This window comes from Trichoderma evansii, assembly GCF_050947405.1.
Source record: "Trichoderma evansii strain SZMC 28006 chromosome Unknown GGI43scaffold_5, whole genome shotgun sequence".
Lineage (NCBI taxonomy): Eukaryota > Fungi > Ascomycota > Sordariomycetes > Hypocreales > Hypocreaceae > Trichoderma > Trichoderma evansii.
The window spans coordinates 1,588,057-1,601,238 of record NW_028145201.1 but is presented as its reverse complement, the minus strand read 5'-3'; the positions used below and the strand labels follow the sequence as shown (position 1 = coordinate 1,601,238).

At 49.4% G+C, this 13,182-nt stretch overlaps 5 protein-coding genes across 5 annotated transcripts; 3 read left to right on the top strand and 2 right to left on the bottom strand.

The window, feature by feature from the left end:
* Window positions 1–1,982: 1,982 nt before the first annotated feature.
* On the top strand, window positions 1,983–6,376 carry GGI43DRAFT_382059 (armadillo-type protein; the record flags this gene model as incomplete). The annotated part of the gene is made up of 2 exons (XM_083203206.1): window positions 1,983–2,753; window positions 2,840–6,376. The coding sequence occupies 2 exons, from the start codon at window positions 1,983–1,985 to the stop codon at window positions 6,374–6,376; spliced, it is 4,308 nt and encodes a 1,435-aa protein (XP_083062926.1).
* A 501-nt stretch (window positions 6,377–6,877) lies between these two features.
* On the bottom strand, window positions 6,878–9,106 carry GGI43DRAFT_421753 (glycoside hydrolase; the record flags this gene model as incomplete). Its single annotated transcript, XM_083208003.1, has 3 exons — window positions 6,878–7,054; window positions 7,149–8,488; window positions 8,566–9,106. 3 exons carry the CDS (start codon window positions 9,104–9,106, stop codon window positions 6,878–6,880), a joined length of 2,058 nt encoding a protein of 685 aa, XP_083062925.1.
* Window positions 9,107–9,756: 650 nt separating this feature from the next.
* Window positions 9,757–10,982, top strand: GGI43DRAFT_432894 (ATG3/ATG10 family protein; the record flags this gene model as incomplete). Its single annotated transcript, XM_083209663.1, has 3 exons — window positions 9,757–10,077; window positions 10,135–10,356; window positions 10,444–10,982. 3 exons carry the CDS (start codon window positions 9,757–9,759, stop codon window positions 10,606–10,608), a joined length of 708 nt encoding a protein of 235 aa, XP_083062924.1. The 3' UTR covers window positions 10,609–10,982.
* On the bottom strand, window positions 10,539–11,611 carry GGI43DRAFT_318278 (U1A/U2B'/SNF family RNA-binding protein). The gene is made up of 3 exons (XM_083201810.1): window positions 11,302–11,611; window positions 11,028–11,244; window positions 10,539–10,963 (listed from the first exon to the last, which is right to left on the bottom strand). Exons 1-3 carry the CDS (start codon window positions 11,388–11,390, stop codon window positions 10,673–10,675), a joined length of 597 nt encoding a protein of 198 aa, XP_083062923.1. The 5' UTR covers window positions 11,391–11,611; the 3' UTR covers window positions 10,539–10,672.
* Window positions 11,521–13,179, top strand: GGI43DRAFT_400239 (WD40-repeat-containing domain protein). Its single transcript, XM_083205450.1, has 3 exons — window positions 11,521–12,056; window positions 12,121–12,948; window positions 13,012–13,179. The coding sequence occupies exons 1-3, from the start codon at window positions 11,834–11,836 to the stop codon at window positions 13,050–13,052; spliced, it is 1,092 nt and encodes a 363-aa protein (XP_083062922.1). The 5' UTR covers window positions 11,521–11,833; the 3' UTR covers window positions 13,053–13,179.
* The last annotated feature ends 3 nt before the right edge of the window (window positions 13,180–13,182 follow it).

Here is a 13,182-nt window from a genome sequence, read left to right as displayed (position 1 = left end):
CGAGTTGTAGAGCTGGATTGGAAAAAGACGGCTGACGCAGAAGAAGAAAGTCGGCTCCTTTTCTGGGGGGCGCGAGCCGGTTCAATTAATAACTATTGCTAGCTGGTAATGACAGATCGGTGGATAAACTGGCTAGTAAAACTCGATGGTGCCTTTTTATCGCGGGCTGGTGGTAACGTCAGACAAGGGGTGGCGCAGACGCAAAACATTGATTGACCAGCCATTGAGCCGTGGGATGGATCGAAGAGATAGGCCTAGTATCATGTAATAGTGCATAGAGATAGAGAGTGATAAAGGTAAGCCACAGCACATCGGTGGCGCTGGTGATCCGTGCTCCAGAGCGGCGAGCGTTGCGACTCGACTCGACTCGACACTTGCGCGTGGTATCCGCTCCAGCATCAGCATCAGCCCCGGATCCGATTTGATTTGATGCAACGGATGCCAGTCAGCCTGCGGGATGCGACGCTGTCTCGGTCGCCATAGTTGCTGCTAGCGTGCGTGCTAAAGCAGCCCTGTAGCAGCACATGGCTCGTCCTTTTGGTGGGGGAGGAGCCTGTGCGTGCTGGGCCACACGGTTCGGATAGCGCCCTGTCCAGTGAGAGCGTCGCCTATTATCCATCATGCATCAATGAGACTTTGGAGAGGCGGGATGGCGCACCGCTGAGGCTGGCTGCGCGATGCCACCTTTGCCAAAGGAAGGACAAAAGGCTCGAAACACAGCGTTGCATTTCTGCTAGCCCTGGAAGTTGGAGATGCGTTACGCTGGGATCAGGTGGGGTGGAGACGCTGATAAGAACAGGCAATAGCAGCGTCGATACAGGCACCTTTATGATAGGTCTCTGGCTATTGGTGCTAGGATTCAAGTAGTGCTAAATACCGCTGCCACTTTAGCATGTGCTCGTATGACTTTTGAAACGAGACGAATAGGTCAAGTATGTACTGTATCAGCGCAGATAGTATAAACAGCCTACCTAATCAGTCGCAAAGCTGGAATAAGAGTCTAGAATGGGTCAGTGAGACATGCCCACGTTCCCAGCTTCCCCAGCTTCCACACCTACTCCAGAAAGAGCCTGACTCGAACCAACGTCTCGCCCCAGAATTCTAACGCCTCTTGCCGCTAAAACTTGCAAGGCGATAACATAACCCCTACATGTAGCCTGTTGCAAGCTACCAACAGCCTGCATGGCGAACAAGCAGCACGGCACTAATACAGGCATCCGTGAATTCATGATTAATCCTAGCAATCAACCGCGTGGAATCCTCCGTGTGGCGTGCTCTCCATGATCCTTTGGGGTCCCTTTGGAATAAGTGAGGCTGGCTTTACTAGTCCTAGTAGTTTTAATACAACCTATGTATGTGGATAGTATCGCCAAGAAAGTAGTAGATAGCATGGGATAGCCAAGTCACTGAGGTCTTTACGGCACGACGCCGGTGGTAGGGACAGGGGTCAGTCGGCTATTGACAGAGTTGTTGGTAAGAAACGAGGGGCGAAGGAGCAAAATAGGCGAATATCTTACAGTGTCGGCATCGTAAGCACAGTTATCTCTAGAACAAAAGGTTCGCGAATAGCAGATGTTAGAGTCGATATCACCAGATGCCATTACGAAGTTTATACGATGATTGATTAATAAGTTATAAAACACTCATCACACTGTAGTGCTAATGAGACAGCTGTTCGCACTCCAGGTCTAATAAGAGCCTGCAGAAAGAACTGCAACGTGATTGGAGCTTGTAGCGCTGTCCGCAATGGCTCGCCAATTTCGCAGATCGAGCCTCGCGTTCCTTGTTGGGTGTATTCCTGCCTGAATTTTCCCCGCTGCCCTCTTATTTGCCTTTGTATTCTCAACAATATCTTCATCCGTAGCTCCTTTTACTGCTCTGGATTGCTCTGGATTTCCACCTAGACTGACCAAGTGTGGCATGCATGTACTGGTGCTTGGACTCCTCCAGGTCCCAGACACCAAACTAGCTCCCCGCCGGAAATGGCATACAACCGCGGTGTTAGTCTCACTCAAATCCACCCTTCACCTGGCGTCGACGCCAAGACAGACATCGACATCATTGCAATCCATGGCCTGGACACGAAATCCCCAGACACGTGGGTTTCAAAATCCAGCTATCCCGCAGAGGATGTCAACTGGCTAGCATGTCCGCGTATGCTTCCAGAAAGAATAGGACCAGCCCGGATCTTCACGTGTGACTGGCCAGCCGATCTCCTTGAACAGCCAGATTTGATCCAGAAAACAGCGGAGGAGTTCGCTCGGCTCTTACTCGCCGGAATCAAGAGACGTCCTTTACCAAAAAATAGTGGCTACGCAAAGGGGAAAGACCGGCCGATTGTCTTCATCGCATCATGTCTCGGGGGTATCATTTTAATCAAGGCTCTCGTGATCGCTGGCCATTCTTCAAGCGAATACACTGCTGTTAGACGATCAACACGCGGAATTGTCTTCCTTGCTACGCCTTTCCGCGGGACTTCGTTCCAAGATGTAGCAGACTGGGCAGAGCCTGGGCTAAGGGCCTGGGCTTCGATCCGAGGCCAAAAAGTAAGTAACCTTCTGGGCGACGTCAAGGGATCGACTTTTCACCTCGAGGAACTTGTACGCAGCTTCACTCAGCTGTGCCAAGATAAAAATTACCCCTGCCAAGTGATTACTTTCTATGAACTGGGCTTAACGAGTCTTCATCGTAAATTTCCTCTGAGCTGGCTGATCCCGTCCGGGGTACTTAATCTGGTTGTTCCGCCAAAACCGGTGAGTACTATAGAATTCTCGCCGATCTAGTTCTTTTTCTTATGTTATTTTCACGGCAAGTGGGTGATAATGCTAACACCTGATAGCTTGTTAATAGCTCTTCAGCAACTCTGGATATTGTCACAGACCCGCTGCCACTCAATCGACGCCATGTAATGATGAATAAATTTAACGGCCTTGAAGATCCAGACTTTCAATGTGTCGTGGGAAAAATTGAAGAAATTCTCCGAAATATACGTACAAAATCCCCACTCGACGACGCGGACGCTTGGATACGCAATAAGCATTATGACGTGGATAGGCTCAAGATTGAACGACTCTCTGGCGGCCTATTGCCGATGGATCAGTGCTACATCAATCTTGCTGTTGTGGAACAGCGTGACCAAGACTCAGAGCGGCCAAAGGCAAGAGACGCAAAGTCCTCCCCGTTTTCCATCTTCAATCGACAGAAGATTGAAACACCAGATACGGCAGTCCAGGTTGAGCTAGCAACAATTTTCAATCAACGCCAAGGACGCAATGAAGAAATGATACAGCCAAGAAGAATCTTGGTTCGAGGACGAGCTGGGGTTGGCAAGACCACCCTGTGCAAAAAGATCGTTCATGAGTTTACTCAAGGCACATGGAGTGAATGGAATAACTTGTTTGACCGTGTCCTTTGGGTACCTCTGCGGAATTTAAAGCTCGAAGAAAGACGTCAACAGCCGGCGTATGACTTTGAAGCTCTCCTCACTCATGAATTTTTCTCTCTGCCGAATAATAAACCAGACTTCGCTAAACATTTAGCCCTCTCATTAGAGACCAATAGTAGCAAGACCCTATTCCTCCTTGATGGCCTGGACGAAATATCCCAAGATTTAGCTGGCAACAACAGTATGTCTCGCTTCCTTAACGAACTTTTAGAGCAACCCAACCTCATTGTTACTTCTCGACCATCCGGCAGGTTGCCACTTAAGCTTGATCTTGAATTGGAAGCGATCGGATTTTACCCAGATCAAGTCAAGGAGTACATCAAGAAAACCTTTACCAATCCAAAAACAACTGAGATTGATGAGAAAACAGTTGACAACATTCAGTCTTTCCTTCGAGATCACTGGCTTATCCAGGGTCTTGTACGCATCCCAATTCAGCTGGATGCACTTTGCTACTCCTGGAAGGATATTCGTAGCGATATGCCGGAGACAATGACTGCTCTTTACCAAGCTATAGAATTTAGCTTATGGAAAAAGGACATTGTGAGACTGGAGAAAACATATAATCATAGTCCAGTAACACTGTACCATTTCCAAGATGCAAGCCGACAAAGGGTCGAGGAATTTGTTACAGATGAGATCTCTTTTCTTGAGAGTCTTGCCTTTGCTGGACTACACAGCGACATAATAGAATTTGAGCCGAAGCATTTGAACTTTATATCCGACCGCTTCTCGGCTCTCTTGCTGGGCAAGGTCGCCCCATCCCTTTCTTTTCTGAGAAACTCAAACCCATCATCAGAAGACTGCAACCGAAGTTATCACTTTATTCATCTAACCTTTCAGGAATACTTCGCCGCGCGTCATTTTGTTCGACAATGGACTGCTAGAGAACCTCTCTACTGTGTGGAATTCAGCGGTAAAAAGATTAACAAGACCGACCCTATCAAATTCTTGCAGAAACACAAATACACAGCACGCTACGGCATCCTATGGCGTTTTGTTGCCGGATTACTTGAGGCCGAGCCAGAAGAAATATCCCTCTTTTTTCAGAAAATCGAGGAGGAGCCACTCGACCTCTTGGGCCCTGCGCATCAACGACTAGTTATGCATTGCTTGAGCGAAGTATCGAGTAACCTACCAATTCGAATCGACATAGAGCAACGGCTTTCCAAGTGGTTACTATTTGAATGTGAATTCACGAAAGGTAATCGCTCTCACCTGGCAAGGGAGGTAGAATTTCCCGAGCAGGCATTGGAAACGACCTTTCTAAAAGGGTCTGATAATATCAAATTGAAAATTCTGCGCTCGATAACAAAACGGGCCACAGTTCCAGTGAGCATCATTAATCAGGCAGTTTCCTGGCTAGGGCAGGTGGACCAGGGCGTCAGAAACGCTGCTCTCATGGCCCTAAAGCAGTTGGCCTTACCTGGTGGAATTCTCCAGGCTATAGCAGCCCAGCTTAAAGACGAGAATTGGAATGTCCGCGAGTTCACTGCTGCAGTCTTGGTCCAACGACTGGCTTTGCCTATTGACATTCTCCAGGTTGTAGCAGCCCGGCTTGAAGACGAGAGTTGGATTGTCCGCCAAGTCACTGTTAAAGCCTTGGGGCGACGACTGACCTTACCTAATGAGATTCTCCAGGCTGTAGCAGCCCGGCTTGAAGACGAGAGCTGGAGTATCCGTCAAGTCACTGTTGTGGCCTTGGGCCAACGGTTGACCTTGCCCAATGAGATTCTCCAGGCTGTAGCAGCCCGGCTTGAAGACGAGAATTGGATTGTCCGCCAAGTCACTGTTCAAGCCTTGGGGCGACGACTGACCTTACCTAATGAGATTCTCCAAGCTGTAGCAGCCCGTCTTGAAGACGAGAGCTGGATTGCCCGTGAAGTCACTGTTGCGGCCTTGGGCCAACGGTTGGCCTTACCTAATGGAATTCTCCAGGCGGTCGCAGCCCGGCTTGAAGACAAGGATCGAAGTGTCCAACAAGCCGCTTTTAGAGCCTTACGCCGGCAACTAAGCTTGTCTGATGAAACTATAAAGACTATAGCGGCGCAATTTAAGGATAACGAAAACAGCTCTATCCAAGCAGCCACTATTGAGGCCTTAGGCTCTCGATCCAACTTATCTAACGAGATTCTCCAGGCTATAGCGGCGAATCTCAAGGAGTATGGAAATAGTTTTATCCAAGTAGCCGCTATGGAGGCCTTATGCGAGCAATCAAACGTGCCTGACGAGATTCTTAAAGGTATAGCGACGCAGCTTAAGGACAATAAAGACGACCCGTCCTTCAAAACAGCCGCTATTAGGGCATTAGGCAAGCAGCCAGACTTGTCGAATGAGATTCTTAATATTTTAGCAGCACAACTTAAAGATGATAACCGGGACAACCAAGTAGACGCTATTGAGGCCTTGGGCAAGCAATCAAGCTTGCCTAATGAGTTTCTCAACGTTATTGCGGCGCAGCTTGGGCACAATAACTGGTCCATTCAATTGACCGCTATTGTGGCCTTGGGCAATCAGTCAGGCTTATCGAATGACATTCTTAATGCTATAGCAGCGCAGCTTGAATATAAGGATCAGATTATCCAACAAGCCACCATTAAGGCCTTGGACAATCAATTGAGCTTACCTAGCAAGATTCTTAACGCTATAGCGGCTCGGGTGGACCACGATGAATTTCCTTCAGCGCATGCTGAGACGATGCTGCGCAAGCGCAAAGAGTTCTATCCCACACTTCTTGAAGGCCCCTATGGTCCCTCCCTCTATAAAGTGCTGCTCCGGCGAAGCTTCAGAGAAGAGTTGAGTTGGTGTATTGATGATGATGGCAACTCCTTTATCAACATACCTGGAGATGGGGGAGGAACTCTTATTGATAAAAAATGCGACATGAAGGCTATAATAAAAGAAGTTCGTCCAGCAAACTTCCCAGCATAATAGAAGGCAAGGCAATTGATTCTCATTGGAATTTGATATATAACTATCTCTCTATACGCACCGTTTTGCTACTCCTACAACCCTATACTGTGGCAGTGGCAAATATCATGTAAAAAGGAAGGCATGATAACATTTGTCAGATAATGCCAAGAGTCGGTCGATAAGGGTCAGTTATATAACTCTTAGGCATTAAAGATCGCTATGCGTAGAGCTTTTGGATATGATCCAGCTTGTGATCGACTTTACTTTGAGTTGCCTCGTTGTCACACTATCACTAATAGAGAGCGAAAGAGGAAGCCAGTAATGAACATCACTGCAATCATGCCATATACGCGTCCTATTCTATTTGACCTAGGACATTGATAGATAATATGTATACATAAATATTGAAGGTCGTAATCGCCAGACACCTCGCATTTGCTGTAACGCCAGACATGACAAATAAATGTCCACTCGCCAAGCTCACTCCCTTCCCGCTTCTATCAAAAATTCATCCAACTCTTATTCAGCCTTCTTACTGCTTTTTGGGGTCCGAGGCTTTCGCTGCCACCCAGTAGAGAAAAGGGGTCCCATGTCAAACCGAGGGAAAGGGTGGGCCTCTGTATTCAGCACGATCTTGTCCAGTGGTAGCAAATCATTTGGCGAGAAGAGGAGGTACATGTACTTCAGTGTCTCGGCCTATACAGATAACATCTCGTTAGTAACACACAAAATTAACCATAGAGAAAACAAACAGCTACGAAAATAGATGAAAGCATTGAAGCAAACTTACCAGCCAAAAGCTCTCCATGTTATCCTTGACCGTTGGCGGAATGGTGTTGGCATCAAGCAGACTCGTAAAGCCCCCCCGGTCTTCCACCGCAGTATAGTTGGCAAAGGATTTGAACATCTCCCAGCCCCATTCGCGGTACTTGACATCGCCCGTTATCCTCCACATGTAGAACAAGCTCTCCACCGACTCCGGACGCTGCAGGTTGTGCACGTCGTTGGAGTGGACAATATAGTCCTTCCGCCACTTGGCCTCTGGATCAGGGTCAAACTCGGCCGGAGCTTGGTGAGGTGCTGATTCGTCCGGTGGCGGGTTATAAGTGTTGAAGTAGGTGATTTCGGCTGCCAGGCCTGTCCTCATGTATTTGTACATGCCCCAGCAGGTCTGCATAAGCTCTCTTGCCAGCTGCATTTCGTCTTCCTTCTTTTTGGACCAGGTAGGCAATTTACGTGCCTCGGCTTCGGTAAGGCCATCAGTAACCGCCAAGGCGATAGTGCCTGGCATGAAGCAGACCAAGTGATCCATTTTCGGCGACAATGGGTGATCTAAGCCGTCAGGACGCTCAGCAATAATGGTAAAACCAGAAGGCTCAGTGTAAGTCACCAAGTGCTTCCGTACGCCTGCAAGGGCCTCCTCCCACATCTCTTCATAAATGGGCTCCTTCTTGTTTGTCTGCAGATATTGTTTGATGAGGTACTCATAATAGGAGTCACCCCTGCTTCCCAAACGAATATTATCACCTCGAAATTCGCCCGTCGTAGCATAGATGTATATGGGGACAAGGCCATCTTCCGGCTGCTGATCATCGACAACTTCCATAACTTTTTCGACTTTATCCCAGAAATTCTTCTCGCCAGTAAGCTTAGCCAAGTATTTAAACTCAAGCTGCAGAGTGGTGGCCTCGGCCGTCGAAGATGCTCCGCCATCAGCGTGTGATGGGAGACCCTTGTATTCTCCCAAATTGACGCTGGCATATGGGATACCTGACTCGGACTCAAAAGCAGAAAGTAGCCTATCAGCTAAATCTCTAGCTTTTTCCAGATAGAGATCTTCTCCAGGCGCTCCCTCGTCGTCCTCGGTCAGCGGCGCGAGGTCGGGAAATTCGGTAGAAAGATAGTGGGCAGAGAGAAGTCCACCCAGCATACGAATGGTTGTCTCAAAAGTGTTGACATCTTGATCTTGGTCCCAGGTCAGCGATGTAGAAAGCCACTCTCGTGCATGCTGCAGGCGCGAGGTCAAGTTCATCAGCATCATGGTGTCCAGAGCGTCAATGATAATCCATCCGAGTCCATTTGGAGCCATGTTCTTGCTAGTCTTCGAAACGGGGTGGAATTCATCCTTGCCTAACACAGCCCAAAATCATTAGCAACTATTTTGTGTCACATGTCAGATACTGTATATATCACAGCGCATCACATACCCCATCCATAGCGTTCGTAAGCATCCCAGCTCACCTCGAAGGCGTCGACCACATGCCTCCGTCGTTCGTCCCAGTCAACTTGGCCACCACTTTTCTCTTGTGACAAGCCTAGCCATGATAATGCCGATCCTGAAGTCTTGGCTTTGGAGTGGCCAGAGAGGAAGCCCGTGAGGTATAAGAAGAGCACCACTGCTGCCGTGATGATTCCCAGCACCTTCTTGCGCCGCCACCACGGCCGCAGGCGCATAGACGGCGAATAAGCGTAGGGCTTGTCTTTGTACATGGGCAACGAATCCGACTTCTCGAACATGCTGCCGTTCAGCACTCCTCCACCGCCTCTCCGCGACAGAGCCGACCAAGCGCGGTCTTCTAGCGCTCGCGTGGGATCCCCAAAGTTGGGCACGTGTTTCGGAATCGAAAAGGACATTTCTAGTGCATTTGCGCCCGCCTGTGCCGCTGCGTCCTTGATGTTCTGCGCCGCTCGGAAAGCTGTAGTTTTGAATACGTTTTTGTTGTGTATGCCGAACGGGTCTCGGATCATTGGATCGACGGGGTCATGTCGAGGGGAGCGGGATATTGGCAACGATTAGATGGACAGACAACGCAAATACCAAAAGAAAAAAAATGAAGAAACCAAATCTAGACTACGAAGAGCGACACTCGGATTCCAGCACCTGCGGATTCTCAGCCCAGCAAAAGAGAATAAAACAAAAGAGAGACTGGCTACACGAGCCCGTCTAAGGGGTCCTTGGCGAAGAATGGACACATGCACTCCGGAGAGGCCAGAAAAAGGACATGTCACCTCCAATCGATAAGGTTCGAGGCTGGAGACCCCTACTGTAGCGCTTAGCCCGTAGCTTAATCGCCCGCCACCAATGCAGGCTTGCGCCTTAGGGGGGCAATCCCACCTTGTGCAGTTTATTTCTTTTAGCATTTCCCCAACAATATGTCGTGATATTTGCTGCTAAAATGTCTCTTTCGCTGAACTGAATCGCTTTGATTCCATATTAGCAAGCACTGCACTGTAGCGTTTCATCTTTGCTTCTCTCTTTGTTCTCTCATATTATAAACAGTAACGGCAGCTTCGGTAAAGAACTCAAAAAAACATAATTTAGTTTTTTTCCGCACGCAAACGAGGGTTGCGAACACGAAACTCTTAAGTCTTTAAATCGGATAAATATTTTAAGAATAATGGATATCAAAGACTTTCCTTTCCTGAACCCAGAAGAGTTCACCGAAGTGTGTCATCATTTCGATAGCCAGTACTGCAGGGCAAGGCTGGGGCCTATAAGGAAGAAATGGAAGTTCAGGCTCTGCACCGCTCTGGACCTCACTTATTCAACCAGGGGAGGCTATATAACATATGTTCAGATAATTCGGCCATTGGAAGAGACAGTAGACCCCAACGATATATCACTGGACTTGGGCAATTTTTCCATATCAGATCACGATGAGCATAACGGGTTCCTTCAAGGAGACGATGACATGATTGATGATGAAGAATCTGACGCGGTATGCTAACTTTGATATTACTATTACATCTTGAGCATATTCTCACACGTTCCCCAGAACCTCATACATCAGAAAGCGGTGCCAGGGTTTGGCTATGTATCGTACGAGGTCCATCTACACCCTACATATAGAGTGCCGTGTCTCTGGTTCAGCCTGCATGATCTCCCGCCAGATGAGCCCGCCTTCAATATCGACACCGTCTTCCGTCGTTTAATTCCTGACAGCTTTAAAGATGGTCTCCGCCGAGGAATGGGGGGCATCGGTGGCATCTCAGCAGATGTGAGTCTCCATTTCTATTGCAAAAGTTAATTATGGTATCCAAAAAATCCAGTGTCGGTCCGGCCGAACTAACAGCTTTGCCCCTAGCATCACCCCATCACCGGGGTACCCTCTTTCTTTCTTCATCCGTGCCTGTTGGGAGACGCTATATCCAGCTTTGAATGCTCAATGGAGAATTATCTCATGATCTGGTTCGGCCTGGTAGGGGGATGTGTTGGCCTATGGGTACCCAAGGAAATGGCCACCCAATGATGGCCCGTTTGAACTTGAAAAACGTCCTAATTCATTGGGATAGCCTCGTCATGATTGAACGTGTTCATTCATCATCGCTATCTTCTTCCATAGCCACGTCACCCTCGCTATCCTCGTCCTCCTCGTCACGGGTTCGTTTCTGGCCGCGGTTCTCGTCGGCCTCGTCATTCTTTACAGCTTGGCTGGCAGCTGGCACAGTAGGCTTTTCGAATGCTGATCCGGGCGGTGGTGCATTAAAGATACTCTGCTGAAGCTCTGTTTGTTCCACAACGGTAGCGCCAGTCGTCGTGGGGATCTTAAATGTGCCATCGAGTTTCGCTACGAAATGTGATTTGGACTTGGCGTATTGGATTTTCTAAGGCGGGTTAGTTACTCGATGGTCAGACGACAACCAGATATAGCTTGTGGGGAGGACGCACCATTGGGCGGCCCAAAAAGGACTGTCCATCTAGTGATCTCATCGCCTGAGTCGCTGCCTGGATATCGCGGAATACGATATGGGCTTGGCCTCGCATCTCCATTGTCTTGAGGGCCACGATATCGAGCACCGGCCCATAGGTCGAAAAGAGCATGTACAGTGCTGTTCGCAGGTCTGCTTTTTGTATTTTGGCTGACGGGAGATTTGTAACATATAGGCTAGATAGCCTTTCAGCAAGCCAGTTCATCATCTCAGATTCACAGAGAGAAACTCACGTCTGGTTGGGAGGAATTGGCTGCACTTTCGCGGGCAGAGAGGCGTTCGGCGCGAGTCCGCGAGGAGGAGGGGCAGCAGCCGATGCCATTGTGAGATTCAAACAGGGTTAAATGTAATCAAATGTGTCTCTTGCTCTCTATATATGAAGAAGCGTTCTCGTGCTCTGTTGTCGTGTCGGAAATGTGCCGTGCAGTCGCTGGTTATTGGTGGTTTGCTTGGTTGAAGCGTGGAGATTTTTTGGTTCCTCGACTGGCCTTGCGAGGTGTGGCCCCAGCTTCCAATCGCGCCAAATGGCTAGGTCCAAGTACCAGGTACCTTTGCTTTGGCTGCTACCCGCTTATGGCCAGGGGCTCCATGTACTCCAAGCACCAGCAACGTCACCCCGCCATCCCGTTGGCTACAGCTCCGACCTCTCCCAAGCATCCTCCATAGTGCATCGTCACCTCCAATCTCAGCTTTAAATTCCCGTATAGTCTCTTCTCTTCTAGGCGATAGTAGAGAGCTACTCCTATCGCACCAATCACCGCAAAAATGGCTGCTCCCGAAGTTCACCACTTGTTCCACAACCCCATTGCCGACCACTCGTTCTCGGCCGACCACGCAACTCTGGCTGTTGCCCGGGACTCGTCCGTTGAGCTGTACAGCAAGGCTGGAAATGCTTTCAAGCTGGCAGATGTGTTGAAGGGCCACGACAAGACGGTTACCAGTGTCGATATTGCCCCGAATAGCGGTCGCATTGTTTCTTGCTCTCAAGGTTCGATCTCGCCGTGCCCCCCTGCTCCGAGCTCCTTTCCACCTTGGATGCTGATACTTGACAGATCGAAACGCTCTGGTCTGGGAGCCGTCTCCTACCGGATACAAGCCCACTCTCGTCCTTCTTCGAATTAGCCGTGCCGCCACCTTCGTCCGATGGTCACCTTCCGAGACCAAGTTTGCCGTGGGCTCCGGTGACCGCGTCATTGCCGTTTGCTACTTCGAGGAGGAAAACGACTGGTGGGTTTCGAAGCACTTGAAGAAGCCCATCCGCAGCACCATCACCAGCGTCGCCTGGCACCCCAACTCCGTGCTCCTCGCAGCCGGCTCTACCGATGCCCATGCCCGAGTGCTGTCCGCCTTTGTTAAGGGTGTCGACGAGCGTCCCGAGCCTGGTGTCTGGGGTGAGCGACTGCCCTTCAACACCATCTGCGGTGAATACTTGAACAACTCTGCCGGTTGGGTCCACTCTGTGGCCTTTTCTCCTAGCGGAAACGCTCTTGCCTTTGCCGCGCACGACAGCAGCGTCACCGTTGTCTACCCCAGCGGCCCTGACCAGCCCCCCAAGGCCGTCTTGAGCATTCCCACTCAGCTTCTGCCTTTCAAGAGCTTGCTCTGGAAGGCTGAAGACGAGCTTATTGCTGCTGGCTACGATTGCGAGGCATTCCGTTTCCAGGGAGGCGAGGGAGGTTGGCAGCTTGTCGGAACCGTGGAGTCCAAGGGCCACGCTGGCGCTGGCGAGCAGCGCGAGGAGTCTGCGCTCAACATGTTCAGACAGATGGACCTCAAGGGCAAAGTCAAGGATAACACGCAGTTGAAGACGGTTCATCAAAACACAATTTCCAATATTAGACCTTATGAGATCTCTGGCGGAAAGGTCACCAAGTTTAGCTGTGAGTCTACCGCCCATACCTTTGCCAAAACTAGAACTATGAGATAACTAACAACTACTTTAGCGAGCGGCGTTGACGGAAGAGTGGTTATTTGGAACGCTTAGAGTCGATAATCATAGAATATAGTGAGGGCTACATGATGCGTCTTCTACGTAGCTAACAATGGCGCATGCGCGAGCTTCTAGCGCCGTGTAACTTGTCTACTACATATTAAGCACTAAAGAGGCGGCACAA

Excerpts from the sequence above, each read along its gene's own strand:
- GGI43DRAFT_400239 (XM_083205450.1), top strand. The coding sequence starts at position 11,834 with ATGGCTGCTCCCGAAGTTCACCACTTGTTCCACAACCCCATTGCCGAC. Across the intron at positions 12,057-12,120 it reads CATTGTTTCTTGCTCTCAAG|ATCGAAACGCTCTGGTCTGG; the intron begins GTTCGATCTCGC and ends GATACTTGACAG. Across the intron at positions 12,949-13,011 it reads AAAGGTCACCAAGTTTAGCT|CGAGCGGCGTTGACGGAAGA; the intron begins GTGAGTCTACCG and ends CAACTACTTTAG.
- GGI43DRAFT_318278 (XM_083201810.1), bottom strand. The coding sequence starts at position 11,390 with ATGGCATCGGCTGCTGCCCCTCCTCCTCGCGGACTCGCGCCGAACGCC. Across the intron at positions 11,245-11,301 it reads CCAATTCCTCCCAACCAGAC|CCTATATGTTACAAATCTCC; the intron begins GTGAGTTTCTCT and ends AAGGCTATCTAG. Across the intron at positions 10,964-11,027 it reads CCTTTTTGGGCCGCCCAATG|AAAATCCAATACGCCAAGTC; the intron begins GTGCGTCCTCCC and ends AACCCGCCTTAG.